Source organism: Myiozetetes cayanensis, unplaced genomic scaffold, assembly GCF_022539395.1.
Source record: "Myiozetetes cayanensis isolate MyiCay16 unplaced genomic scaffold, myiCay2020 scf23, whole genome shotgun sequence".
Taxonomy (NCBI): Eukaryota; Metazoa; Chordata; class Aves; order Passeriformes; family Tyrannidae; genus Myiozetetes; species Myiozetetes cayanensis.
This window is the reverse complement of record NW_026087445.1, coordinates 5283858-5310206: the sequence shown is the minus strand read 5'-3', so window position 1 is coordinate 5310206 and position 26349 is coordinate 5283858. Positions and strand designations below refer to the sequence as shown.

At 47.8% G+C, this 26349-nt stretch overlaps 1 protein-coding gene and 1 non-coding gene across 2 annotated transcripts; both read right to left on the bottom strand.

Annotated features, from left to right (window-relative positions):
* Nucleotides 1-814: 814 nt before the first annotated feature.
* Nucleotides 815-26289, bottom strand: NUP188 (nucleoporin 188). The gene is made up of 44 exons (XM_050319964.1): nucleotides 26229-26289; nucleotides 24356-24410; nucleotides 23697-23770; nucleotides 23262-23346; nucleotides 22559-22639; nucleotides 22074-22118; nucleotides 21089-21181; nucleotides 20855-20974; nucleotides 20350-20561; nucleotides 19463-19577; nucleotides 19044-19244; nucleotides 18211-18300; nucleotides 17781-17846; nucleotides 17126-17245; nucleotides 16574-16700; nucleotides 16310-16465; nucleotides 15840-15966; nucleotides 15162-15249; nucleotides 14995-15071; nucleotides 14737-14851; nucleotides 14474-14594; nucleotides 14186-14252; nucleotides 13664-13792; nucleotides 13364-13497; nucleotides 12870-12976; nucleotides 11773-11979; nucleotides 10982-11151; nucleotides 10597-10666; nucleotides 10212-10279; nucleotides 9406-9601; nucleotides 8833-8910; nucleotides 8406-8491; nucleotides 7789-7934; nucleotides 6955-7136; nucleotides 6358-6558; nucleotides 5840-5932; nucleotides 5543-5701; nucleotides 4843-4980; nucleotides 4398-4472; nucleotides 3493-3702; nucleotides 2714-2845; nucleotides 2509-2579; nucleotides 1938-2067; nucleotides 815-1664 (listed from the first exon to the last, which is right to left on the bottom strand). Exons 1-44 carry the CDS (start codon nucleotides 26252-26254, stop codon nucleotides 1494-1496), a joined length of 5214 nt encoding a protein of 1737 aa, XP_050175921.1. The 5' UTR covers nucleotides 26255-26289; the 3' UTR covers nucleotides 815-1493.
* TRNAA-GGC (transfer RNA alanine (anticodon GGC)) lies at nucleotides 21824-21897 on the bottom strand. Its single transcript has one exon. It is a non-coding gene; the product is annotated as a tRNA-Ala (tRNA).
* Nucleotides 26290-26349: the final 60 nt, after the last annotated feature.

The window sequence follows — 26349 nt, the reverse complement described above, 5'->3', positions numbered from 1 at the left end:
GTCACCCCCTCCCTCACTGTCAGAGCAGCTCACCTCCAGTTTTGGAAGGTAAACAAGCCCCTCTCCCTTCTACTTTAAGACCATTTTACTCCAGCCAGCTAATTCAGATCTCTCCAAACCTTCAGGGCATGTGAAACTGGATCAAGCAAATGTGCCAGAATATTGCCAGCACTTAAGCTTACAAGGGAAAAAAAACAAACCTCAAAGCAAGATAATCTCATTTTCTTACTCCAGTCTCTTAAAACCATTGAGATTAAAAAGGTTCTGGCTGGTAAAGCAATTAAGTGTCTCTTTAGGAAAGAACTGGTAGGTTACTAGCTCACAGCTACACTGAAATTTGATTTTTTTACCTTAGAGGACTCTCTAGATTTCAGGCTTTTCTTTAAGAAGTAATTACTGACCTTCTCTTAATGTCTCCATCACTGAGCCTCAGAACACTAAAGGATTTGTTGATTTACTCGAGAGCCACAGCACACAGTGCACCTTCACTGTAGACAGTGTCCCTCCCAGTGTGACCCTGTGCCCTCCCTGCTGCTGCACAGGCAGGGGATGTGCAGGGGGAATCAGCCCTGAGGAGAATTTTACAGTGCTGCTCATTCCAAACCTCCTACGAGTTCCCCAACACGAGAAAGGGAGTGGGTGTGGGGAAGCCGAGGGAATCAGCCTTTAATTGGTCCTAATCAGTCAGTTCAAACAGCACTGGATTGTCACTCACAAACCACAGCCTTTGCTGGTACTTCAGCCCAGCAGAAACCACCACCCAGCCACTGCAGAGCTGCTGCTGCCGTGACCAACACAAACCCACGAGCCCAGGTGCTGTCTATAAAGGTTTTAATATCAGTATAAATAGGGCACAGTTACAAAAAACTGCAAGACTCGGAGCAATGGAATTTTGACGTAAAAACCTTAGGTGAGGCCTTGCTCTTCAGAAACACACACGACACACAGACTGCAGGGTGAAGGGAAGGCGTGAGCACACATACACCATCGTGCCTTGAACCACTCAGTACAAAAATAGCAGTAGAAAGATGGTCTCTGAATTGCTGGCTGATCCCTCGGTGCGCCTCAGCCGGACTCTGTGCGGGACAGGCAGATTGCACCTGGTGACAGGAGCAGAGTTAATGCCCAGCAGGAAGTGTCTCCTCTCTCTATCCAGCCACAGCTTCCCCAGCTGAGGTACAAGCTATAAAAATAAAGGTTTTTTTTGAGTGTTCAGTGCTTGTAGCCAGCCAGGATGCTCTGGCAGAGGGGGTGAGCAGGCTGTGCACGCTGGGTGGTCACCGGAGAGCCGCTCTGGGCTCTCCTTACATTCGCTCTGCTCCTGGATGGCGAGAGTTCATGGGATCCCACTGCTGGGGTGACACCACTGCCCACACCTGGCCTCCCTCCCTTCCCAGTCCTCGTTCCAGCTCTGCCAAAGGTGATGCCTTCCGTGGTGGACGTGAATCGTTCCGCTGCAGGTCCTGAAAAGGGAGGCAGGGCCAGGACAGGATCTATCTCTGCACGTGCCGGACAAAGGCCTGCACGAGCTGGAACAAGGGCTCCTGCCCCTCTGGACCCAGCTTGGAGGAAGCCTTTCCTTGGGGAGAGGGAAGGACCCCGCTGGCAGGCGAAGAGGGGCCACCCCGGCGGAAGTAACGGGACAGGCTGGAGAGCAGCGTACTCTGCAATCACAAGCGCGGGACAGGTCAGAGCTTCTTGCCACTCTACGCCCTCTCCCTCCCCACCCCAGCTTCCCGTGGCACAGCAACCTGCCAGTGTGTGCAGCCCCAGGCTGCTCATTCCTGCTGGGCTTTCCTGGGCAGCCCCAGACGAGTGAGCTCCTCCCGCCAGACACGGGGACCCCACACAGAGGGGTGACCACCTCTGGTGGTCACCCCTCTGTGTGGGGTCCCCGTGTCTGGCGGGAGGAGCTCACTCCCAAGGTGCTCACTCACCAGCTCCGAGCTCAGCTCCTGCTTCATCCGCTGCTTGTCCCGGGGGTGCACGGCCGGGTCCCGCAGGTACCGCACGGCCTGGGAGATGAGCAGGTAGAAACAGTTCTCCATTGTAAACATGAGCAGAGACCTGTGCAAAAAACACAAATAAAGGTCAGCACACAGCGCCTTCCAGGTCAAACAATCACAGAAAGGCTTCACACACACACATGTATGAGGGAACAGTGTTACTGTGCTCGTTCTGCTCAAGCAGCCCTAGCCAAAAGCTCTGCTCTGCAGACCAGAAACCCCTGTGACCAGCAGGGAACTCTGGTTTAGAAGTGCCAGTAAATAAGCATCAAACACCTCTTTACGTGCATCTTCAGTGGTTGATTTATGATGGGATGGCTTCACACATCCTCCCCCAAAAACCCCGCTTGCTTTGGAGAGCTGCTGATGGGCTATCTGAACTCCCTGGATTCAGAGTGAGAAGCTCTGAAGCTACACAAATGCCTCTCAACTTCAGTTCTGATGTGAGGAGCTCTGGGTTCTGCTGCCTGGCCGTGATTACATCAAATAATTAGACACTTACTTGAGGGTTTTGGTTCCCTCTTGCATATTCAGCCCTGCAGCCTGAGGGAAAGGTTCCTTCTTCTTATCCAGCTTGGAGGGAAAAAAAGACAGGCATTAGAGACGGGAGATACAAAAGAACTACTGCTGCTCTTCGAAGCATGAGCTGAAGGAGCACTCTGGGGTCACTGCACCTGCCGTGCTGGCAGACAGGAAAGGGGCAGTACCTCTCCCAGCATGTTCAGGGCCACGTTGACCGTGGCCAGGAGGGTCCCAAAGGAAGGGGCGACGTCCGAGTCGAAGGCCGGTGTGGTGAAACTCAGGACAAAGAGCACGTTGTACTCAGCCAGGTCCAGCGACTGCAGGGACATGGAAAGGGGTGTGAGACCCTCGAGGCCACGAGTGTGTTGTTGCCATAGGAACAGGAATATCCAGTCCCTCCTTGTGCTTTTTATACGGAGAAATAGAAGCACTGTGGTGATTTCACAGATCTCAGGGGTACAGTGAGCAGTGAAGTGTTCTGTGCAGCACTGCACAACCAGACTGCTCTGCTCACACAGCTCCCATCGCTGCACACCGAGGCACTGACTGCTCCCACACTGGGCTATGTACCCAGAGGCACAGGAGAAGGAAGTTCCCTATCCCACAGTCAGCAGCAGGACACTGCCAGAGTCAAGGATTAAACCCTCCTTTTCTGAACCTGGAGATGAGCCACTGGGTCACACCACAGTGGGAGGATAAGGGGACTCTTTCCTGAAGAGTGCACTGAGGGCACAACCCCACTGTGGACACGGTGTTGTGGAGATCCCACAAAAGCCTGGCCAAGCCTTCCTTTCACACCGACCAGTGCCTGATTCCCAGTGGGAATTCCTTGTGTCCTGCCTTCCTGCTCTGTGCAGTGGGAAGCAGACAAGGGTTACTGTGCCTCACTACACAGAGCCAGAACATCCCTGGAAATGCTGGGACCTCCCCCCTTCACGGAGCAGCTCCCCTCCTCTGTCCCCACCTGGTCAAGCAGGATCTGGCAGACATCGGGGGTGAAGTGGCGCAGGGCAGCGAGGGACTTGCTGAGGATCTTCAGGAGGCTGTACTGCACTGTGAGCAGGGCCTTCTGCTCTGCTGCCTCTGACTCGGGGCTGGGATGCTTGGAGGAGGCCTGGGGATTCCGCTGCACCCGGGGGGTCACGCTGGACGGGAGGGAATCGCCGTTTTTTGCCTGCAGAGGAAGAACAAAGAAAGTCCTGAACACCGACAAGGTTATTTTGCACCAAGATAAATGATCTGAAGGAAAAAAACCAAATGTTGTGAACAAAGGGAATGAGGAAATGAGGCTCCCAAAGTCTGTCACCAGCTGAGAATCTACGCTTGGCATGCACTGGGGAGGCTCTGCATTGCAGGGAGGCAACTGCAGAGGCTGCTTAGGTTCCACATTCCAGGAAAACAATGATCAGCACAGCAAGCCTGAGCCACGCTGGAACAGCACAGCAGCAGCAATGCATCTTCCCCACCTCGTGCAGCTGAAGATGTCCCAAGAACAAGAACTCTCTCCCCTGAGCAAATTCAATCAGATCAAGGACACCAGGGCAACAGTGGCTTATTAATGGCATTCCAGAGCCCTACAGCAATGCAGCCTCTTGCTGCAGTGTGTAATGACAACAGCACCATTCAACACAGGCTGCTGGCTCTCTAGGACTGCCTTTACTCTGCCCAGAGGTTTTTAGACTCCACACTTCTCTTGGCATGTTTTTTTTTCCCCACTGTGGAGAAATGCAGATCCTACCTGTTGATGACTGTCAGTAATTCCCACTAGGATTACCAACAATCCAATATCCAAGAGCCTGGTTATGTTTTTTGCCTTCCAACAGGGAGCACAGGCAACACTTAACTCACAGTTTGGTTTGGGATCCTCACCTGCAGGTAGTGCTGGAGCATTTTGCGGCTGTGCAGGAGGGAGGTGCAGGCCTGACAAAGGTAACACAGATTCACCTGAAATAAATAAGATCAGGGAGAAATCTCTTAGAAGCTCAAAACCCACTGGTGGAAGCTGGAAAATCCAGTTCAACAGAGCACTGTGATCATAAAGGATCCGTGCAGTCTCTTAATTTCTCAGTATTTTCTTGGAATCACCTGGCACTAAGAACTAAGGGTAAGCCACTGAATTCCCCAAGTTATTTTCCCAAGCTATCACTTCTCTGTATTTCCTCACTCAACTCAGACAAGGTACTGATAGAACCCACAAATAATCTCAGCTGAAGTTCCTATTAAAAGAGCAGCAATAAAAAGGTGATATAGTGCCATTTTCTGACAAGACATCCAAATCCCTGCACTCCAAGGCAATGCATATCCTGCTTCCTACCTGCATGTCCCTCATAAGCTGTGGCAGATGGAAATGCCACTCCTTGGTGAAATTTGAGAGCTGAAGAATGAAGCCAACAGTGTGATCTGCCTCCTCCAGACAGGCCAAGCTCTGCACTGTCCGTACTGCATTCAGGCACTGCAAAGGAGACAGAAGTAAATCAGGGCCACGACAGATAAATCAGGAAAATCCCATTCCTTCCTCTAAAGAAAAAGCTGAAGGTGCAGCTGGCACTGACACACTCCAGCCAGGACAGGTATTTCAGCACTGCAGGACATGAGAATGTGCTGACCCCAGTGGTGACTGAGGCCTCACCACAGCATTATCTGAGCCAGGCTCAGCTGAAGCCGCCTCCAAGAACGGCTCCTGCTCTTTCCTTTCCAGAGCCACGGCCACAAAGTGAGCTCCCCTCAAACTCCCACTTGTGCTCCTCTTCAGCTGGCATATTAAACACCTGTAGCAAGGTTACAACCCCAGGAGAGAGGAGATGAGCAGATGGGACTGTCCAGCTCTAACAGGTACCGTAACAATCACCCCTATCTGACTGCATGGCTTGTACATTCTGTCCTCCTTCTCCCACTGTTATTTCCACTGTAATAACCCTCCCTGAGGCAGGAGCCTCTTGTCAATGCTGTTCTCTGACATCTCTCCATGGACAGAGAAGCCAAGCAAACCATCCCAGAGGGAGTCTGTGGCCTACCTGAAGGATCCTCTCCTGATGGACACCCACGAAGTCCAGCGCCTCGGTCAGGAAGTTGTACCTCAGTGTTTTGAGCAGCCGCTCCATGAGGGACATGGAGAGCCGATAGACCCCAGGCCAGGAGGGGGCATCCAGAGACTTTCGGGATGAGGCAGATGTCTGAACAAATCACACACCAGAACAAGCACTTACTACCCTGCACACCACTCCAGGGGAGGCACTGCTGCAGCCCCAGCCCGCAGGCAGGGCAGGGAGCTCTCCAGGCACGTTCCCACATGGAAGGAAAACAGCACCCACCTGAATGGCTCCGTTGGTGCTGAGCTGGTACACGCTCAGGAGGGGCAGGCACACACTCTGGGACACACCAGCTCCAGCCATTGCTGCTGCTCCCTGCAAGGCACAGAACAAACCACTGCTGCAATCTGCCTCCCTGAGACTGGAGAGACTCGTTTTGCATCAGGTATTTCTGCGCTGTCACTGCCCTTTTAGAGAACTTTCATCTACACACACTTCCACGCTGCTAAAAGTTCAACATCAAGAAAAGCAGCAGTAAAATCTAACCTGCATAACTGTACTCTCAGTTCCATTTATCACCTGCAGTAGGTAAATAACACTTTATCAGCTCTTCCATCTGAGCCAGGGAAAACTATTGAGAACAAGGCACACTAAGCAGGTGTACAGGACCTACTGCTTGCCAGCCTCCAAAAAACACCCTTTATCTACAGCTCATTGCTCAGCTGCATCACAGACTCATGAATATACATCTCCTGTTCAAAGTGCACAGCCCTGTGCTCTCACTGCTCTGCCCCTCTCACCTGTTGGGTCCTTGCTAAGGTCAGCAGCAAATGTAAAGAGGCCTCTGTGAAGTGAAGGTTCTGTTTAACTCTCAGGCTGATCTCCAAGGCAGCAAAGATAGTAGGAAGCACAGGGACTTTCCTAGTAATCTGCAGCCAGTAGTCTCCATCATCATCCACCTCACAGAGCTCCTTGGCCAGGTGCAGACCCAGGACACAAACCTGCAGGGACAAGGGAAGGGGAACCAGATACAGGGGTTACCAGGGCTGATATGAGTATCAAGAAAAATCTCAAAAGCATTTACTAACACAACCTAAACTTCAGTCATTCTCAGAAGTATAAATTAAGGCCCCTGGTATCCCTCACATTACACTCTGCACACTCTTTGGTGGCTGTATTAGCACTCCTGACAATGTTTCTGAGAGCTGAAGGAGAGGCAGCAACAGCTGATTTCCCAGACTGAAATGTACCAAAAAACATGGAGTGATTCTGAAACAGAAACTGCTGACACTTCCTTTGAAGGCATCAGGCTGCAAGGGAAAGTAGTCCCAAGCACCACAACACTTTTGCCCAGGGAGAAGAAAGCAGGCTGCAGAGCAGAGGAAGAGGTCCTTTACCCCGTCTCGCTGGTCTTTGTGCTTCACTCGGGAGGCATCATCGGTCTCCATGCTGTCCTTGTCATCTGCGGCATCTCCCGAGGTCAGGCTGTGCCGAGTCTGGTCGAACAGGGCAATGACCTCATCCTGGAGAGTCTCACACACACTCAGCACCAGCTGGGAGTACTGGGGGATGTCACTCACTGAGACACACACAACAGACAGCAGTTAACACACAGTTCTTGTACTCGGGTTTCCAGTCCAACTGAGAGCATCACTGAGCCACTCTTGGAGTTGGTTTTTATTCTGCTCTCCTCTCAAAGCCTACAAACAGCAGGTGATGAACTGTGCCTAAGCTGGCTGACTGAGTGGAGGAGGATCTGATAAGGGATGAAATGGTCATCTGGATAACAAAGACATGTAGTTTTACCAAGAATCACGTCACAGCACAAATCAAGCACTACAGTGGATGTATTATTCCATAACTGCTCCTCACAGCAATTCCCAGCCATGCTCCAGATCTCTGGTATTGGCCCATGCAGACTGGGTGCAGTCCATGCTCTGTGAGTCCATTTAAATATCACCTTCTTATCAAAACCATTGTAACAGATTGCACCACCTTTTACCAGCGTGACGACAAACTCAAATTCAACAGCAAAGCAAAACAATTAAAAACAACCCAACCCTCCACTTTCTGTTTTCCAAAACTTTCGTTTTCCAAAACGTGGGGGCTTGCAGGGCCTGAGCAGGGGGACAAGGAATACACAGGCAAGCTGAGACTTCCCATCAAATCCCTTCTGTACGTGCTTGGATACACTGGGTGCAGGGTGTGCTCCTGCACGTGCACCACCTCACCTTTCATCTCCTTCATTTGCAGGACAGTGATGAGAGCTGAGAACACTTTGGCTTTGGTTTTCTCCATCATCTGCTGATCTGCCTGTAGCACTCCCTCCAGAATCTGCGTCAAGGAGTTTATGATTTTATCCACAGAACTCAACTCGCTGACAACAAAAAGGGAGAGCTCTTCAGATTAGACAAAGATCCCTCAATAAATATCCTGGCTTGACTGAGCTGTGTGGATCATGAGTGACACGATCCACACAAATAAAAGCAGTTCTTCCAAAGTAAAGTTTAAGTCACCACCTGGATCTCACTAAAGACATTCCACACAGTGAGGGAATGCATTTTCCCTTCACTGTGAGAATGAGCATGCAGGACTAACATCACAAAAGCTCTTTTGATACTTTTCACCAGCAAGCAGGAAGCCAAACCATAAACTGTATTGCTACTAGAGATTCCACAGAATTGACAACAACCCAGAGACACTTTTACATCCCAAAGGAAAATTCTATGAGAAGGCTTAAGTGTCCTCCCCAAATCACTGATGGCATCTCACTAGAGCAAAACACTTAAAAACCTCCCATGTTTTTATTTCCAGCAGTGGCTAAAAATTAACCAAACAAAATACCCACCTCTTCCACTGTTTGAGCAGGATGAGAAGAAGGGTACACAGCATAGAGCCCAGCTGCAGGCAGGCCACTGACATGGGAACCTGGAGCTAAGGAGAAATACTGCGAGAGTTACAGCTGAAAGATGTAAGAGCACTTCAGAAATGCTCAGCCCAAGCACTGCCACCAAATGACCAGGTTTGTCCTTCAGCAGCACTGAGGGGGCCAGAGCCAGGACCCTCACAGGGCCACTCAGTGATGACAAGAACGACACATGCAAAATAAAGATTCATAAGCAGCTCGTCAGTTCAGGAAGACACACTTTGTTTCAGCCCAATTTCCAGGGTCTAAAAAGCTCAATGACAGCAAGCAGCTGTCAATAGAACCCCTCATAATACAAAGAAGATGAGCAATTAGAAAATGAAAGAGTTGATAAGGAAGCAGCACCTACCAGAACCTTGGTGCCATTCAGCACGTCCAGAAACAACTGCTCGTGAACTGCAGCATCAGTCAGATGCATGATATCCGCCTGGAACCACAAAGAGAAACATCAACCAAGCACACTCAAAGATGCTTCTTCTTAGCAGCCTAACATCAGTTTACTGTTTTGTTCCTTTTAGAATTCCCCACATTTTGCAGCTGCTGAGTTTTACAGGAATCACTGAAGTCCTGCATTAACCACGGGCAGGAAGTCAGCAATGACTGATTCCCTAAGGGTGCATCCCTGCCTCACTTGACTCGGGAAAAGCTCTTCAGCATTACCCAGTTACTGAGAATTGCTCTAAAAATTATTTACTACCTCCCTGCTCTGCTCCTCAGACACACAGTGTGCTCATTTTGATCACACAGCAGAACACCACCCACTCTAACCTCTGGTGCCACGCTCGTGCCAAGGCGTGTTGACATCACATACACCCCAAAACCGAAAGGAAAACCAGGGAATTCTCAGCTGCTGGCACGGAATTATTCCAAATGTTAGTGTGGAATGTTAAGATTGCCATGGCAGGCAAGAGGCAGCCCTTACATGGCTGGTGGAGATGATGAGCAGCATCCTCCAGGCCGAGATGAGCATCTGATACTCTGTGACAGAGGCACAGCTGGTGCCCTCGGTCTCTGCCACGTGCTGTGCCAGTGACTTCACGTACTCGGACCAGTAGGCAAAGCGCTTTTTGGTGGAGAAATTCTTCAGGGTGTCTTTCAGGGACTGATCCAGAGAGCCCCTGACCAAATCAAGAGGAGAAGTTTATCTTCATTTATTCTTGGGTCAGAAAACACACTTCTTCTGAGATTCAGGGACATGGCTTGCAAGTGGAGGGTATTCCACATATTAGACTTGTGCAGGGAATCCCACTTTTTGCATCAAATGTGAAGGAAAAACATGATCCCTGAAGAAAATCTATGATTTAATTTTTTTTTAAGTAGAGATTTTAGTTAATCCTGACTTTTCAACATATTCAATGTCAGTTATGTTCAAGAAAACAAATCAAGTGGGAGAAAACTACAAATGTGATTCAGCAATCAACACAGAAGGTTTAGTTAGCTTAGCTGACAATTAGTTTCAATAAATACTGTACATTCTCATTCCAGGATACAAGGAAAATACTAATACATTCTCACCTAAAGGCTGCAAAAGGACTAATATCTTTGTGCAATTAGTGAATGCAAGAATCTGAAATGCATGTCTGCAATATGTCCATAAATCACTCCCACATTTTCACAGGATTACATGTGCTTTGTCCCTCAAAGCCCACATGGTCTGTCAAAAGTTAACACACACAGTTTAGATAATTAAAAAGCTCAGGGATGAGGGAGAAACTCCCAAAGACTCACTTGACAACATAGTAGATCTCCAAACAGATAATTTTCATGATTAAGGCACAGGTATCCAAGACACTGAGCTATAAAGACAAAAAAAAAGCCAAATGTGAGCTCTGAGGGGTAAGTGGAATTCTGATTTATCCATATTGCTATTGCTATCCATACAGCTGTCAGGAAACATCTGGTTTTGTTCCATATGTTGAATAAAGAGCAGAGAATTCCAAAAGACAGTTCATGGCTGTGCAGTCTCTGCAAAGCCAGAAAACATTCACTTCATCTCCTGTGTTTAAGCCACTTGATCATAGAAAGCTGCAAGCAGAGGGAACAGCCACACACATCACTCAGAAACCATTTGTGAGGATGCACAACTGCCTTCATTGTGTTGGTTGTGACTCACCTCTGATGACTCGGAAGGCGGAGGAAGGGTCCCAAAGAGGGGATTAGTTAAATTCTCCCAAAACTTTGGCCTAGAAGATACATACAGAAGTACCATCAGTTACCTCCCCCATGCCTAGCAGCAGTTTGGCAATTCCAAACTTCACAGAAAACATGCTTTGGCAAACACAAATTTATACAGCTTTGTACCAAAGAAACAGGGAGGTATTTGCTTCTGAACGTGCCCAGAGGGGCTTCTCATCCTCCAGGCCCCAAACCCACACACTGTACGGGCTCTGAGGGCAGGGCACACAGAGACTAAGCTGTAAATGTGCCTGAAAAGTGAGACGAACCAAACTTTTGGGGAAAAGGAAGGAAACTGCCTTGTAGAAAAGCCCCCAACTCACTTTGTCCTCAGCACGAGCATGGCGCTGTCGCGCCGGTCCTGCCACAGCGCGTGCAGGAAGGCGATGGCAGCTCTGTGCAGCAGGGGAGGGCACCAGTACCTCTCCTGCTGCTTGGAGTCAATCAGCTCCAACACCACTTGGAGGCAACTCCACTCCCCCAGGCTGAACTCCTGGAGCAAAAGGAAACAGAAGGTTATGTCACCACAGGACCACTGCGTAGGCACCTGTCAGAGCACTCACACAGAGAAACAAAGCTGAGCGTATGATGCTGTCATGGATTTTATATATGACCACAAGGAATGCAGTCATAGCACAGGAGACACAAAAAAAATTGACTGGGCAACAGAATGGAAGCTAAACTGAGACTTAGCATGGCCAAGTGCCTTCAAAAGGTCCCAACTCAAGAAGATCTTGAACTGCAACGCACCAGAGTGGGGATTCTTGAAAATTATATTGTCCATTGTACCTCAACCTTCAGCTTTCTCACAGAGTGCCACAGATGAGTGTTTTGGGGTCACTTAAAGAACACCACCACAGAGGCATCCTAGGCCTGACTCAGCACACGTTCTTATGCTAACTCAGTATCTGCCTTGAAATACTGGGGGTTATAATAATATATATAATCTTTGGTTATAAGGAAAAGCGAAACCAGGATAGCACCACATCCTTTAACTGCAAACACAGGCTAAATTTATCTTTACACTAAGCACATGGTAAGAACTGTCAGATTTTGGACACCGGTGTTGCAATCCTGCTACGAGAAGACCTTGGGCGAGTACATGCCATTGTACCTTTGAGCCATCGCTGCCATCCTTCACTTCCAAGTTCAGGAAGAGCTCGATGAGCCCCGGCTGTGTCTCCACGGCCACCGTGAGGAACTCCAGGATCATGACCTTGATGCGCATGTCCTCGATCCTGCTCTGCAGGTGGGTCAGGAAGGCGTCGCGGATGGCGGCGGCGTCGCTGCCCAGGCAGGCGTACACGGACATGGGAGCGACCTGCACACGGACACAGCGCCCCAGGGAGACGTGACCACCCTGCACACAATGCTGCTCTATAAAACAGGTGATCTGTACTGTACTGAACCCCCAAAATATTTAATATTCAATCTGTGAGGGGGTTCTCAGAAGTGAAGTTGCCATTAAGCGGGAAGAAATTCGTCAAGTGATCCAAATTTTCCTCTTTGGCAATTCTGGTCTATCCCACGGGTTTCCAGCCACTTTCATGGAGAGTTTGCTTTTTTGGGTTTTTTTGGGTTTTTTTTCTTCCCTCACCTATTTCTCCCATGTTTTAAAAAAACTAGAAAGAGTAAAACAGCTCTGGAACTGCATTTCTCAGAATAAATAAACCCAGAGCTGGATTTACATTCTTTAAGTAAAACTACAAATACTCAGCAGGTTAGTAGCCAGAAAGAGGAAGTCTAAAAGGTTTAGTAAATTTAGAGTCTGGTTTTTAGTAAGCCTAAAATTTGAAGGGTCCTAATAAAGACTTAAATAGGATGCTCTTCTCAGTAAGATGTTGAAGTTCCTGGTAGAAAGGCACAGGAATTTTATCTAAGATTCGGACTTTAGATAAAAGTTGCTCAAAAATTGGGAAGAGATCCACTGGAGGTGCAAATACTTTGCAGGTAACATCCCACTCATGGTAAACCTCTCGGTGAGTGCTGAGTGACTTCTGAAACAGCAGATTAGGTTAAAAAACTAAAGTGCCCTTTAGGTGATTTTTGATGTGCTCTGCCTTACAGCTGTGAGGCCACCCTGCTTCAACTGACTTGATTATGCTCCCTGATTAATAAAAAAAAGCCTGAAGAAATTATCTGCAAACAATTCCAGTGGTGGAATGGGGCACAAGGGGAGAAGCAAAGCAGCACTGGTGGGTCCCATCTCACCGTAGCCAGTCGTTTGAGCAACTGGATGGCCAGGCGTGGAAGGGCAGGGTCGTGCTTGTGGTAGATGTATTTGGCCAAGACAGCAATGAGATTGTTTCCATGAGCACCTGGAGAGAACACGATTGAAATCAAAGAGAAGAAACGGCAACGAGATATAACTATTTACCAAATAGTGATTTCCCACAGCAGAAAGTGGGAACTAGGTTGTTCTCCCAAAAGAAGGAGGCCTGGGTCCAGCCAGAGGCACTAATGGCAGCTGATTAAGTATAGTCTGTAATTACACTAATCTCATTACAAAGCATCAAACAATAAGCCATGTTTGATTAATCCCTCAGAAGCTGTCCCAGCGGGGCAGAACGCCTGAGAGGAGGGAGAAGAGTCCTCCTCCCATCGCCAGCAAGCACTTTTTGGAAACCTGAACTCCTGTTTGTAATGAGACACAGGCTGACATCTGCAAAGAACCCAAAAGCACAGCTCCCAGGGGGAATACCCACCATGCTGAGTGAGTGCCTGCTCCAGTGGAGACACCACACTGGACGGGGGTTTGAGCCGGATGACGTTGTTGGTGACGGAAAAGGCCAACTTAACCGTCTGGATCAGCAGCTGCCCCTGGCCCTGGGACTCATCACTGTGTTTCCAAAGGAAACCAAAGTCACTGTGCTGACAATCAACAGTTATTATTTGCACAACATTCAAAGAGGAAACTCAGTACCCCGTGGGGGGTTATGAGATGTTGTCGCTCAGAGTGTCACCCCAGCACACAGGAGGTGCCAAAACAGCCACAGCCCACTCACCTGCTGGACTGGGAGGCCATCACCATGTCAATGGTGTCCACCCCAATGCCCATGATGTTGATGACAGCTTGCCCTGCCTCCGTGTTGGCCAGGCTGAAGATGCACAAGGACTGCAGGCTGGGAGCATTGCTGGGACACGCAAACACAGGACAGAGTCACAAGGAGCAGGATTTGGCCACACAGGACTTAGAAAACTACCACAAAGTAATCTCTTCATTTCTAAACCCCCACTGTCCCTTCCTTTATTCTCCATAGGAAAAGTGAGTGGCAGTCTGTCCCAGGAAATCTAGGTAACTTTTTCTCCTTTCCATCAGGTGTTCTAGAAACCTCTGTGGTTTTGTCTGTCCCTAATCTTCTTCTGCCCTTCCTGTACTCAGTAATGCAGCAAAGAGCTGAAAGCAGCACTACACAGCCATGCCAGCTACCTCCTTGTTGTTTGCATTCCAAAAGTGACACAGAATGATAATGAATTCTGCCCTGTCACCAGGTTAGGGCAGATCTGAGACCCATCACTTGTCTTACCTGCTGCGAGGATCCATCTCAGGGCACAAATTCAGAATAGCATGGATCAGCTGCAGAATGAGGCACCCTAAAACAGGGATCAAATGGGCCAGTCAGGTTTTGAGAACTTCTACCTAGTTCCTACTGTTCTCCAACAAATCACAGCATCTAACAACACCAGCAGATGTACAGTACAAATCCCAAATGGCTGCTAGAAAAGGTATGATAAAATAAGAAGAAAAATTCACACGTTCTGTTAAGAAGGTAGGTGATCCTTTTTATTCCCTTCTCCTCCTTCAAGATCCTTACCAATTTTCTCTCGCACTCCATGAGAGTTGTATCTCCATTTGTGGTAATTTGGTAACATCTCCTTCAGGACAAACACGATGCAGGGCACAAGGCCTTGGCTCTGGGTGCTACCAAGTTGTCCCTGGGAGAAAGAAAAATGTTATTTAACCAGGGAGGAGGACAAAGGCCAAGAAAACTGTTGCAGGAAGACATGCCTTAATGTCACTTCCCAATCATCCCAGCTCACAGGGGGTGTCCCATCAGAGCATTCCAGCAGCACTCACCCGGACGAGAGTCGTGACGAGGTTCAGGAAGGAGATGGTGACGCTGTACTCGCCCTGGGGCTGTTCTATGCTCATCAAGAGGTTCCCATAACCCCCAGCATTCATTCCCTCTGCACTGTGGAAGGAGCAAGAGGGTTCAGCACATGAACAGCAGGGTTCTGACACCAGTGAGAGATGCCAGGTGCAGAGACTGCACACTGGGAACAAGTTCTTACGACAAGTCAGGCAAAAAAAAAGTGGGGAGGGGTCGATGAATACCTAATCATGTGATTCATGCTGGACAGTGGATTGGCAACAAATGGTAAGAACCCTGTGTGGTGAAGGTCAGTCCAAACCTGCAAGAGAAAAGGTACAAATATTCCCTCTCATCCACCTATAAATGCCTACCAGTTCTCACACCCAGCACAGACAGGTCCTTCCCTCACCTTGGCTGGCATCCGAGCAGCCAGGACTGTCAAACAATTGACACAAGAAGCAATAACATCCACAGGGGGAGAGATTACAGTTGTTAGCCTACAAAAGAGAAACACATGCATGAAATGCACTACCACCTGTGGTCTAGCCTATTTACAGGGTTTTTTAATCAAAAAAGCTTCTCTCTCACTGAAGAACACATGTATAACATCTAAGCAGGTAAATACAGACAGCAGAGTCTGCACTTTCAGTCTAGACTTCCCACCTCCCCCTCACACCTGAGTCAGATCAATTTACTGCCAGAGGCGAGGCTGGTAAAGCAGTAGGCTGTCAGAGAGAACAATAATTATCCAGCAGAACATTAATTCCCTGCCAATTAACTCTGGGAGGAGCTAATAAGTACAACTGTTTTAACACCCAGGAGTTACTGCTCCAATGCTGTGTTTTATCCCCCTTCCATGTAAATGCAGCTACCAATAAAAACTGCCTTTAAGTGGGTAAAACTGCACAACAGTGAGGAAAGAGGTGGAAGGGGGGCCATTCTGCTGCAAACAGTGTGTAGGCAGAGCAGTCTTGAGAGCTGAACACCAGTCTTGGGGAGTTCAAGCAAAGCTCTTGGCAGAATCAGTAATTAGCCCTTCTTCCAGCTCCCTGTACCTGCTCAGGTACCTGCTCAGGCAGTGACTCACCTCTGCAGGAGCATGTAGATCCGGGATGTGATGGGAAGAAGGCAATCTGCTATGGATGCATCAGTGCTGATCACTTTATAAACCAGATCGATTATGGGCTTGACCCTCTGGCAATGCTGAATCACATCTGGGTAAAGAAAACCAACATTAGAATGCAAAATTGTACTTAAGCAGCAGTCAAATCTGGAACAATGAACATTATTCTCACCACAAGCCTCCGTGATCATTCCCCACACCAAAAACACTTACTTATCTCAACCTTCTCCTCATCTCAAATGCATCTTGTCTCACTATACAGTCTTAGTATGAAGTGAATTTTTTTTTTGCAGTGAATTTTACAGAACAATCATCCTCATCAGGTCTCTGGTAAAATATTCCACGCTCCTTCAAAAGTATTCAGTTCTACTACTAACCCTTAATTGATACCAATTAATAACTGTTTATTCTTTTATACTCCCAGCCTGTCTCACCTGCTGTTGACACCACATGGAGCAGCATCTCAATCTCACAGGTGAACAGTGTCCAGCTGCTGTAGGAATACTCCCACCGTACCAGATAAGCCCGATCATCCAGCATCACCTGGCCCACCGTTCCTTGAGGTATCCGCAGGTTTGTTTGACCTAATCCTAAAGATTGAAAAAGCAGGTGAAAAAGTCACAATTTACTTCTAAGCCAGGTAAAGAACTGAATCCCCCAGAAGCATTTCAGTAAGAAAAGAAGTGCAGTTTCCTTACCAAGAGGGTAGAGCAGCTTTGGGGCCTGTCTTCGCCACAAGGTGCCGTCCTCATGGGAGATCACATCCGGAGGTTTGTGCTTGTACAGCTCAATATAGAAGGACATTTTATCCAGGAAACTGTACACCTGCATCAGAGAGGGCTTCAACAGTGCAGCCAAAGAGCCAGAGCTTCTTAAAAATTAACAACCAGGTCATCTCCAGCAATCAGCAGCTTTTGTTGATATGCACAATATTCTCCTAATACATCGACCCCTCCAAAACATTATTACACAGCCCACGTGTCCAGACAAGTCTCATCTAATGAATTTCAAGAACTTCTTATCAGTAAAACACCATTCAAAAATTAGTCAGCATCTTCATCTTGAGCCACTAGACTTGGAAAGTTTTCTAAAAGCCAGAAAAAAGAGTCCTGCAACAGCACAGGACTAATAATAAGACTGCCTAAGACTGCAACTGAGATAAGCACATGTAATGGAAAGAAAGAATCACAGAACATTTCACCCCTGTCCTGGAATAAATCACCTCCCAAACACCAAGAGAGATCCTGCACCTTTTTTGCTGTAGATTTATCAGACACAAGGGCTTGGAGCAGCTGAAGAAGGGGAGTCAGAAGATGGGGGAACATCCCACACACGCTGTCCAGGATAATACCCAGACCTGCAGTAGGTTCCTGGTGGTGGAAATAGAAAATAAATATCTTATTAGTAAAAAGGAAAGCTAAAAGGGTCTCAGTACAGCACAAAGCTACAGTTCCTTTTTAAGCTGTGCATTTAACATTAATCATGCACCAAAGTTTCACTCCAGTCCTTGCACAGACTAAAGCATGAGGCAGTTCTGCAAGTATAAGGCAAGAAGTAAGACTGTAAGGCATGACATGTCATCCTAATTCTGTGACAACAAAAAATAAGCAGGATGCTTTTGCCAGCAGTTAGTTCAGTCCTTGCAGCCCCAGCCCTGCTATCAACTATCACCTAGATTAAAACTCGCTCCAGTATCCTTTTCAAGAGTAAAGCCAAGGCTGTACCTAAAAGGCAGGAAAGGGCAAAAGTAAATCAAAGATAGGTGCAAAAGATCTTTAGCTCCTCAGGCCCTCCTAGAAACCAACTAACTGAGCACTACCAGTCTGTTCCTTTCCTGTAAGGGAATCTTCTATCGGGTCTTAATTACAAAACAAGGCAGGTCAAACAACTTGCCAATGCACTCACCGTCTTCCAGAAGAGCTGAGGAATGCTGGAAGCTGCCAGGACTTCACATGCAGCATCAATTATATCCTACAAAGGAAGAGAGGATGGGAAAAAAATGACAGCTGCTTTACATGGGGGGTTTTCATCCCAACCAGGTTCTGCAACATCTTTGGAATTTAAGTTTTCATGTTCACCCACCATGATGTAACTGCTTCCTGGAGTCCAAAGAGAATCACACACCCAACCCCAGACCCCACAGCCAGCCCAAAGCCACGCTACTCATCTCAGTTTGCATGGTGTAAATGTAGTAGGAAAAGCAGCAAATCACTTGCTTGGATCTACCTAAGCCTGTGGTCTCAAATGCAGGAGTACAGTTTAACAAGTAATTAGCATCAGCTATGATGGGTTATTCTGAATTATTTTACAGATGCAAGGGGCCTTGGGAGCTTACCTGCTGATTGCCCAATGTGTGTAATTCCAGTGACGTCAGGACAAAGGAAAGAAGCCCATAAATACACATGCAGGCTGTGCTGGCAGTACACTGCAAGGGGAGAACACACAGAGCCATTATGGGAAAGACTGGGAATTACAAACACACTGCAGCTCTACTCAGCACACTTTACACACTGAGTAATTGCCTTTCTCATACAGCCTTGCTGCACAGGGGCAGCAGAACTGGGAGCAGTCATTACTTAATCTCCCCATTAACATGGAATAGTTGACTGAAATGAGAAATCTTGCCACTACCATTATCACTAGAAATGCCTTCCAGAAATCAAAATTAAAAAAAATAAAAATAAAAAAACCACCACTTTTATTTATTTTTATTAAGTTTTCATATTTTTTAAGTGTTTATAGAAATCCAAATCATTTGCTGTCACTGGTTTCTATCTGCAAAGTAGTTTACTCTCACACACAAGTGTTGTCTAATGAAACCATAAACAGAGAATAGTGCAGAGTTAAATCATCCAGTACTGAAGATCCACCATGGCAAACATACTTATGGAGACAAATCAGCAGATGTGATTAACTGCAATCTATTCTGCTACAACTTCCAAAGCTTCTATTTTATTCTTTGGGCATAAAAATCAGTTTCATTCCAGCTTGATTCCTGACCCTCACTGAAAGAAGGCAGGATGACAGACCATGCTCTGCTGCACACTCTGCTTAAAGCCAGGCTTAGTTTGAAAGAGCCCTGGTTCAAAATTCATCCGCTTCCCATCGCAGCTTTACTCCAGCAGCTGTTAAATCAGGAGCTCACACACAGGATCAGGAGACACTCACATTCTTGCCCCCACTGCTGAGGGATCGCAGCAGCTTTGTCAGGTACTGGAACACGTTGAGCTGGATGGCAGTGCTGCCCATCCTCCTGATCACGTTGGTGGCCTCCTCGGGGTTTATGGTGTGACGGAGCAGAGCCCAGGCCAAGAGCACCGGAGCGTGATGGGAGACATCCCCCAACTGCAGCAGCTGATTGTCCATCTCCTGCACAGAGCCAAGACAAAAGCAAAATAACTGACCTCTTCTGAAAGCAGTTCCCACTCGACAAGCTGATTGTGTCTCTCGCATCATGTGGATGCCAATTCCCACACTGGGTCGACAAACCCAAGGCTCAGGAATGCACAGACACAGCCTGGATAATCACAGTAAGTTCTGTTCTCTCAGGCCTGACAAGGGGCTGGATTACTGTGCCAGTGCTTTACCTGGTGGATGTGCTCACTGTTGGCCAACTTGTGCTCCTCTGTCCTGTCATCCAAAGCACGCTCATGCAGGGAGTCGATTTCCATGCCCTCCACCAGAATAAGAGCACTAAAGTACCTACAAGCAGGAGCAGAATGAAAACAAGTAGGTCAGAAACTTTATTTGAGAATTCAGGCGAGTTTTTTTAAACTACAAGTGGTCCTTTAGTTTGTTTGGGCCAGCTGTTCTTTGAAGCAACAAGAAATTACAGGGAGTTAAGAGCACGTAATCCAAATTTTGTCCTGAAACGCTGGCACAGGACAAAGTACAATCTTCAGAACCACCATTTCTGGTTCAACAGAGAAGAAAAGGTCACTGAAATGTGAAGACAGCTTTTCCACCTTTGTAACTCTCTGCCACCTGGCAGGATTCTCATTGCCCCTCGAGTCACGTCCCATGCAGCACAGCAAAGGCAAGGCTGCCATTTGTTGGCAGACCCACAACAGCTGAACTGAGGCAACCCAGGTAAAAATACCAGTCAGAGAAAGCACCAACCTCCACACAGGGAGCACCCAGACCAGCACAGAACTGTGAAGATACAATTTCACTTTCCCACTAGGCCATCCAAGCAGGATTGGCACTGTATCTCCACTGCCAATCTTACCGAAAGCAAAATTATAGACTAGATTAAAGTTATTCTATGGATAACTCTTTACTTTGCAGTCACACCTTCATTTTACTGTAAACCTTCAGCATGACCAGAAAAACCTTTTTTTTGCCTTCATATCCTTAATTTGAAACAGTGGTGATTTTAAGAGGCAGCAGCAAGAATTAGAAATGCTTTTTTTTTTTCCTCAGGAAAACACCTGTTTTGCTCTGCCTCAATTTCCCAAACACACACAGCACTTACCCGATGCGATCCACCAGGTGATCCATGCTCTCATCCACCAAATGCCTGTTGGTTTGCCTGGTGCCAAAGCCCTGCTCTTTGAACATCTTGGCAAAGGCCAGCAGCTCCTCGGGTGCCATTTCAAAGTATGCATAGTAGAGGAAGATGACTTCCAGCAGCATGGACTGCTCCCGCAGGCACTGCACAAACCAGCGGGACACCTGCCGCTCTGTCTGCACAAAGGAAAGTTCCATCACAGGGCAGCAAAAGCAAGTCAGAGACTGTGGAAGCAGCTCAACAGCCAGCGTAGCCAGCACTTGGATTTACTACAAGGAACAATATGTTTCATGTAACCCTCTGTCTCGGAGAAAGAGCGTTATTTCGTTAGAGAGAAAATAAATCTTATGTTTCTGGGACCAGAAGAAACATCCTGTGTGACTGCTCCTGCACATCTGCATTTTACAATGCACTGCACACAAGGAAAGACTTTTAAAAGTCAGATAAATAACAGCAAGAGACAAAATACCATGAGATTCCCATGTGTTTCCCACGTAGGAGCTTCTGCTTTGTACAGCGCCTCAAACTGCTTCCGGTAATTGGGGACCAGCTCCTTGTCCAACTTTTCCACACACTGGAAGTACTGAGCCTTAAAGGAACAAACAGAATGAACTGCTCACGTGGGTTTTTACAATCACAAGTGAGGAAGTACTATATATTTAGCCTGTTCCAGTGGCATCACGGGCAGGATCGCCGTACTCACGGTGTAAGGGTGCCTCTCGTCCTGGAAGTAGGTGAGCAGGTGGAGGACGCAGCGCAGGATGCAGATCCTCTCCTCATAGTAGTAGTCAGCGAGCTGTGAGTGCACAGTGCCCCCAGGATCAGTTTGATACCGTGCCCAACTCCCCTGCACTTCCCTCTCTCCCATCCCAGGAAGGCAGGGTGCTCACACATTGTTACAGGTGGAGTTTCAACTGAGCGGTTTTTAAGTTATTGGGAGAAAAAGCAACACTTCATTAACTTTACAAAACTCAGCAGGTCATGGCCACAAGGACAGGTCTATAATTACACTGTTAAGTAAGAAAACTTGGAAAAGAAAAAAGACACCCCTATAAATCTCTGTCAGAAATCATCATCATCCTTCATTTCAGAGTTGTCACTTCAGACAGTTACATACAAACCTGCAAGTTTGGGAAAACAAGGGAGTGCACATCTACCCAGCTGAATTCCCTCCCATCAAGTGTAAAATTTAATTCCTGTAGCAATTATTATAATATAATGGCCAGTCTTCGCGAGCGAAGATCCGGGGAAGGTCTTTCCACCTTCCAGCCTGCGCATTGGATTTTTTAGGTGAGACACAGTGTGCGCGGAACTGAGCCCACCCTTTAATCCTAAGGTTCATCTGCCGGGGCCAAGCGAGCTTGGACGGTGGCAGCGAGGTCCTTAGGACGTAGGTGGGTTGCCTTTAAGGGCTAACGAGCCCCACCTGCCCGGGAGTGGCCCTGACCGGGAATCGAACCCGGGTCTCCGCGGTGCCAGCGCGGCGCCTTTACCCCCTAGACCACCAGGGGCTCCGTAGCAATTATTAACACTGTTCAAATCTACATGCACAATTTTCAAAGCACCTTCTAAAATCTGTTCATTACATGAAGGAATACTTCAATTGTTTTAAGATTTTCCATAGAATTAAAGTGGGTTCTCTGCCAACAGATCTTTTCCACAGAAAAAAACAAATGGAAATGACTAACCTTCAGCATCAGAGCCTGACTCTGCCTTTCATCCTGAAGAACTGTCTGCAAACAAAACACAACAAAATAAAGATTAGTAGACAGATCTGCTGACAAAACACTTATGTACAAAAAAGACTGAAATAAAAAAAAACGGCAAATTTTCTTTCCACTTCTTTGGAAAGAGATTCCAAAAGCACAAAGACAAAACACTCATTTTTAACCACATATTTATTTTTCATCTCCACTCTCATTCACAAATCTGTGGCTTTCCTGTATTCCTGTGAGAGAGACAGAGGAGCTGAGTTCCTGCAGAGATTTGAGCAGGAGATAAGCCTGGATATTTGCTCTCACATTTCCTTAAAGCAGCACTGGAGCATTGTAGGTTCAGAGAATAAAATCTACAAAGCCATTTCCAAATCAGAACTCACACTCACATGTGCTCATGTGGATCAACAAACTATTGATATTAAGGAGTAAATAGAACATTAATAGGAGTTATGGACCTTCAGAGAGTCTCTGGTTCCTCTGTAATCCTCTTGAAGATAAGACTGTAACAGCTGCACACTCTGCTCTTCATCCAGGCCCTACACAAAGGAAAAGAGAAATGCTCTGAAATTAATAAAAGGCAACTGAATTCAATAAAGATTAACACCCAGGCAGCTCTTTATCTTCAAAACAAATAATTTCCCATGTATGACAAAAGAACACTTTTGCACCAGGCAGATGTTTTAATCAGCACTTCTGTTTCAAACCAAACACACAAGCTTTGATGTCACTGAGCATCAGAGTCATTTAAACAAAGGTACCACCAGTCCCTGAACTCTCAAGTTGTGGTTTAAAGAAACAGAACTTTGCAGGTGAACTGAGAGGGTTGGCAAACAAGGCCACTGATTTCAGGGCCATGAGTTTTTAGCTGAGCAGCTGTCCTGGAAGAAGCCAGGACAGACAATGGCAGGTGCTGCTGCTGAAAAGCAGGGCCCTGTGCAGCAGCACCAGGAAAATCACAGCACCTCAAGGTCACTCCTCACTTTGGAAAAGTTTGACCTACAGCCTCAACATGGAATTCCAACATCCTTCAGATCATCTTGAATTGAAAGGACCTTAAAATTTGCCTCTGCTCAACGGTAGAAAGGTTACTTATATATCAGAGTCCCAGCAACAATTCATTCCAGGGATAAAAGATAATCAGATGGCAGCTTCACTCACCAAAAACTTGCTGACCCTCAGACCCAATTCTTTTAGTGGAGCAGCTACATCTTTATCAGCTTTAATTTTTTCTGCTGAAGTCGTGCTGAAGAGGAAAGAAATCTTAGTTACTGAAAATGCAGCAATCCCAAGGACTGATCTAAACAGGCAGAATTTCAAAGTCCTCAGTTTTATCAGTTTAAACTGAACATTTGCTTTTTCCTCAATGGCCTTTCAATATTTCATATAATGATACTCAGGAACCTTCCCACCAGATAAATCTCAACAGTGTTCACAATTTTATCACTGTAATAATGCACATTATACTCATTCCACCTCTTTCAGTGAGGGAATCTGGATGTCTTTGTGGGATGACTGAGTGTCATGAGGGGTCACTTCTCCACAGGCTGCATGACAGCAGAAAATGTCATCCCTAAAATCAGGCAGTGACTGTACCTTGGTGGTTTATAGTATGACAGTCCCTCTAACAGCCTCTGCCAGTGCTTGTTCAACTCTGCAGCAATCTGGGCCTACAAGAAGAAACAAATACCCCTGAAGAGACTCCTCAAAGTGCACTATCAAACACCAGATTTGTTCAATTTAAGGAAAGCCAAGGAAATTCCACCACCACAGAGACAGGAACAAGAAAAGCCAGGTGTCTGTGAGCCAGACTGATTCCAGGTAAGTGAGGCAGGGACCTGCCTTGCTAATCCCAAGAGGGGCAAGGAAATAGGAGGCAACGGACTGGGTTCAGAAACATTTGGATTTCCAACCTCTGGGCAAATTCTTGGAAGCACAGGCTCCATCCCTTACAATAAGGCAGCCACTCATCAACACCCCAGGCCAGCCAGGCTAGGAAGCAGCACTTGTGCCCACTCCAGAAAAGGAACCACCTTTTCCACACCCCCTTCCAGGCAGTTCATGCAGCAGCTGTAAACAAGCAGTGGAAGAATGAACGAATGACAGAGACAGAGGAACAAAAAAACACACTGAGGAAGAGGGAGAAAACAGCAAAAACAGTGAATATTTTCACTCAACGAGATGTACAAATGAGGGATTTGGCCACGGAGCCCTTTCAGTGATGGCCAAACCTGCTCAGCAGGACAGGCACTTACTGGTTCTCTTAAAGCTGATCTGCCCAGCAGAATTGTCCATAATTCCCTGCTGCTCCTGCAAACAAAGGGAAAAGGTGCAAAGTGTTTTAGTTATGACCATTATGTCAGGCTTCCATTTGGCTCCTGCCTTTTCAGACCTGCAGTGAACTGGGAGCAGATCACCTTGTGGTACAAGGAAAATGACTTAAGGAACATCAGCTTTTAACTGAGGGGTTTCAGATGTCCTGGAAGAACCAAAGAAAGACCCAAAGAAGGTGACAACTGACACTCATGTCAAAGCTTCACATTTATATCAGGTTACCAGTTCAATTGGATTTTGCTGCTTGGACATTTGAAGGTCTTTAAGAAGAAACTCAATGGAAGTACAGAGCAATATTTTATTCAGTTACATTCAATGCTCTCCTCCAAATTCTTCCATCAGAGCTTCATCCTCCACTCTGAGCAGAGCATAAACCTGGGTGAAGTGAAAAACTCCAGACCATTTACCTTCACCTTCCTCTTTTTTCCTGAGAACTCTGCAGAGAAACCAACCTGAACAATAAGGAATTACAGATCACATCCTGACCCTTTGCACACACCCCCAAAAAATAAAGTCTCCCTGGAACAGCCCAGGGAAAAGATGTTTGCCAAAAAGACTATTTCGTTTAGACAAACGATCTGTTACCAAGGTATTACAAACGAGGAGTCAAACAGCACAACTTCTCACCCAGACTGTCTGCAAAGCAGGAGCACTCACTGCCTTATTTTTAGAACAACATCGTCAAAGTACCTCCCTGTGGCAGTGAAAAGCATCTGCGACTTCTGACACGTGGGGCCGCCCGGTGAATGGCAACTGCTATGATTTCCAGGACACTCATCAACGTGAATTCTCCCTGCCCATTCCCTGACAGCTGGGTGCCCTTCCCTGGCAGGAGCCTCTCCTGACACGGTCAGCACCAGCTCTGGGTTCTGCCTCTCCAGCCCAGAATTTCACCAACAATCGAAGAGCAATATCAAGGAAGCAATTCAGCCAACCCCAGATCCAGTGATCGTGTTAGATTGGTACCTTTGTTAGTCCTGAGCGTGTTTTTTGCCATTCATTTTAAGAATCGAGCCCCAGCCCAGCAGAGCCAACCCTTCCATCTTTCACTCCCTCGTCTGTGAATAAACAGACCGCGGTTTGTTGCCCGTTCATTAATTAGAAGCTAAAGGAGGAAAGCTCTGCGTGCAACCACAACTAACAGTGCTGTTCTTGTCCCCTTTAGGGCTTAGAGGCGTTCGTTTAACATAAAATTAAGACACCGGGGAAACTCCAGAGCATAAAAACGCTACCATAAACGACAAAAGTAAACGGCAAGAGTGCTGAGGACAAACGAAGGCAGCGATGTGAGGTGATGGCTGAAACTGTGATTCACTGACACGCTTCCCACGCGTCTGTTCCGACTGTACGTTTGCAGGAGGTGCGGGAGGGCCCTGGCGCGGTCGGGGCAGCAGCTGCGGGGCTCGGAGGCCCCTCGGCAGCGGGAGCGGGGACGGAGCCCCCTCGGCCCCGCCACAGCAACGGCTCCCAGCGCGTCCTGCGCGGCCGCTCCCCCCGCACACAGTAAAATAAACCCAAAACCCCCCGACACTCGCTCCGCTCCGACCGCCGGGCCGGGGGACCCTGAGGGACCCTCAGGGAGGGGAGGGGGAAGGGGGCGGGGCCTCGCTGAGCGCGCGGGGCGGGGGGGCGGGGCCAGCGCGGCGTGAGCCCCGCCGCAGTTAAAGCCTCCCGCCGCCGCCGTTCCCTCCGCCCCCTCTCCCCTCCCGGCCCCGCGGAGCGCGGCCCGCCCGCACCGAGAGCCGGGGCCGCCCCTGTGCTCCTTCCCCCCACCCAACCCGAGCGGCCCCGCACCTCGCGCTCAGCCCGCCCGCCGCCATCTTCGCTCCGCGCTCACGTGACCGCTCGCCCCGCCTCCTCTCCTCCTCCTCCCGCGCCGGCGTCACGTGGTGCGGCCGGGCCACGCCCCCTGCCC

What these genes read in the sequence shown, in the direction of transcription:
- NUP188 (XM_050319964.1), bottom strand. Translation starts at nt 26,254, where the DNA reads ATGGCGGCGGGCGGGCTGAGCGCGAG. An exon ending in CTCAGCTCTTCTGGAAGACG is followed by an intron (nt 17,246 to 17,780) that starts GTGAGTGCATTG and finishes TTCCACCACCAG; the next exon opens with GAACCTACTGCAGGTCTGGG. An exon ending in ATCTACATGCTCCTGCAGAG is followed by an intron (nt 15,250 to 15,839) that starts GTGAGTCACTGC and finishes TCTCTTTTGTAG; the next exon opens with GCTAACAACTGTAATCTCTC.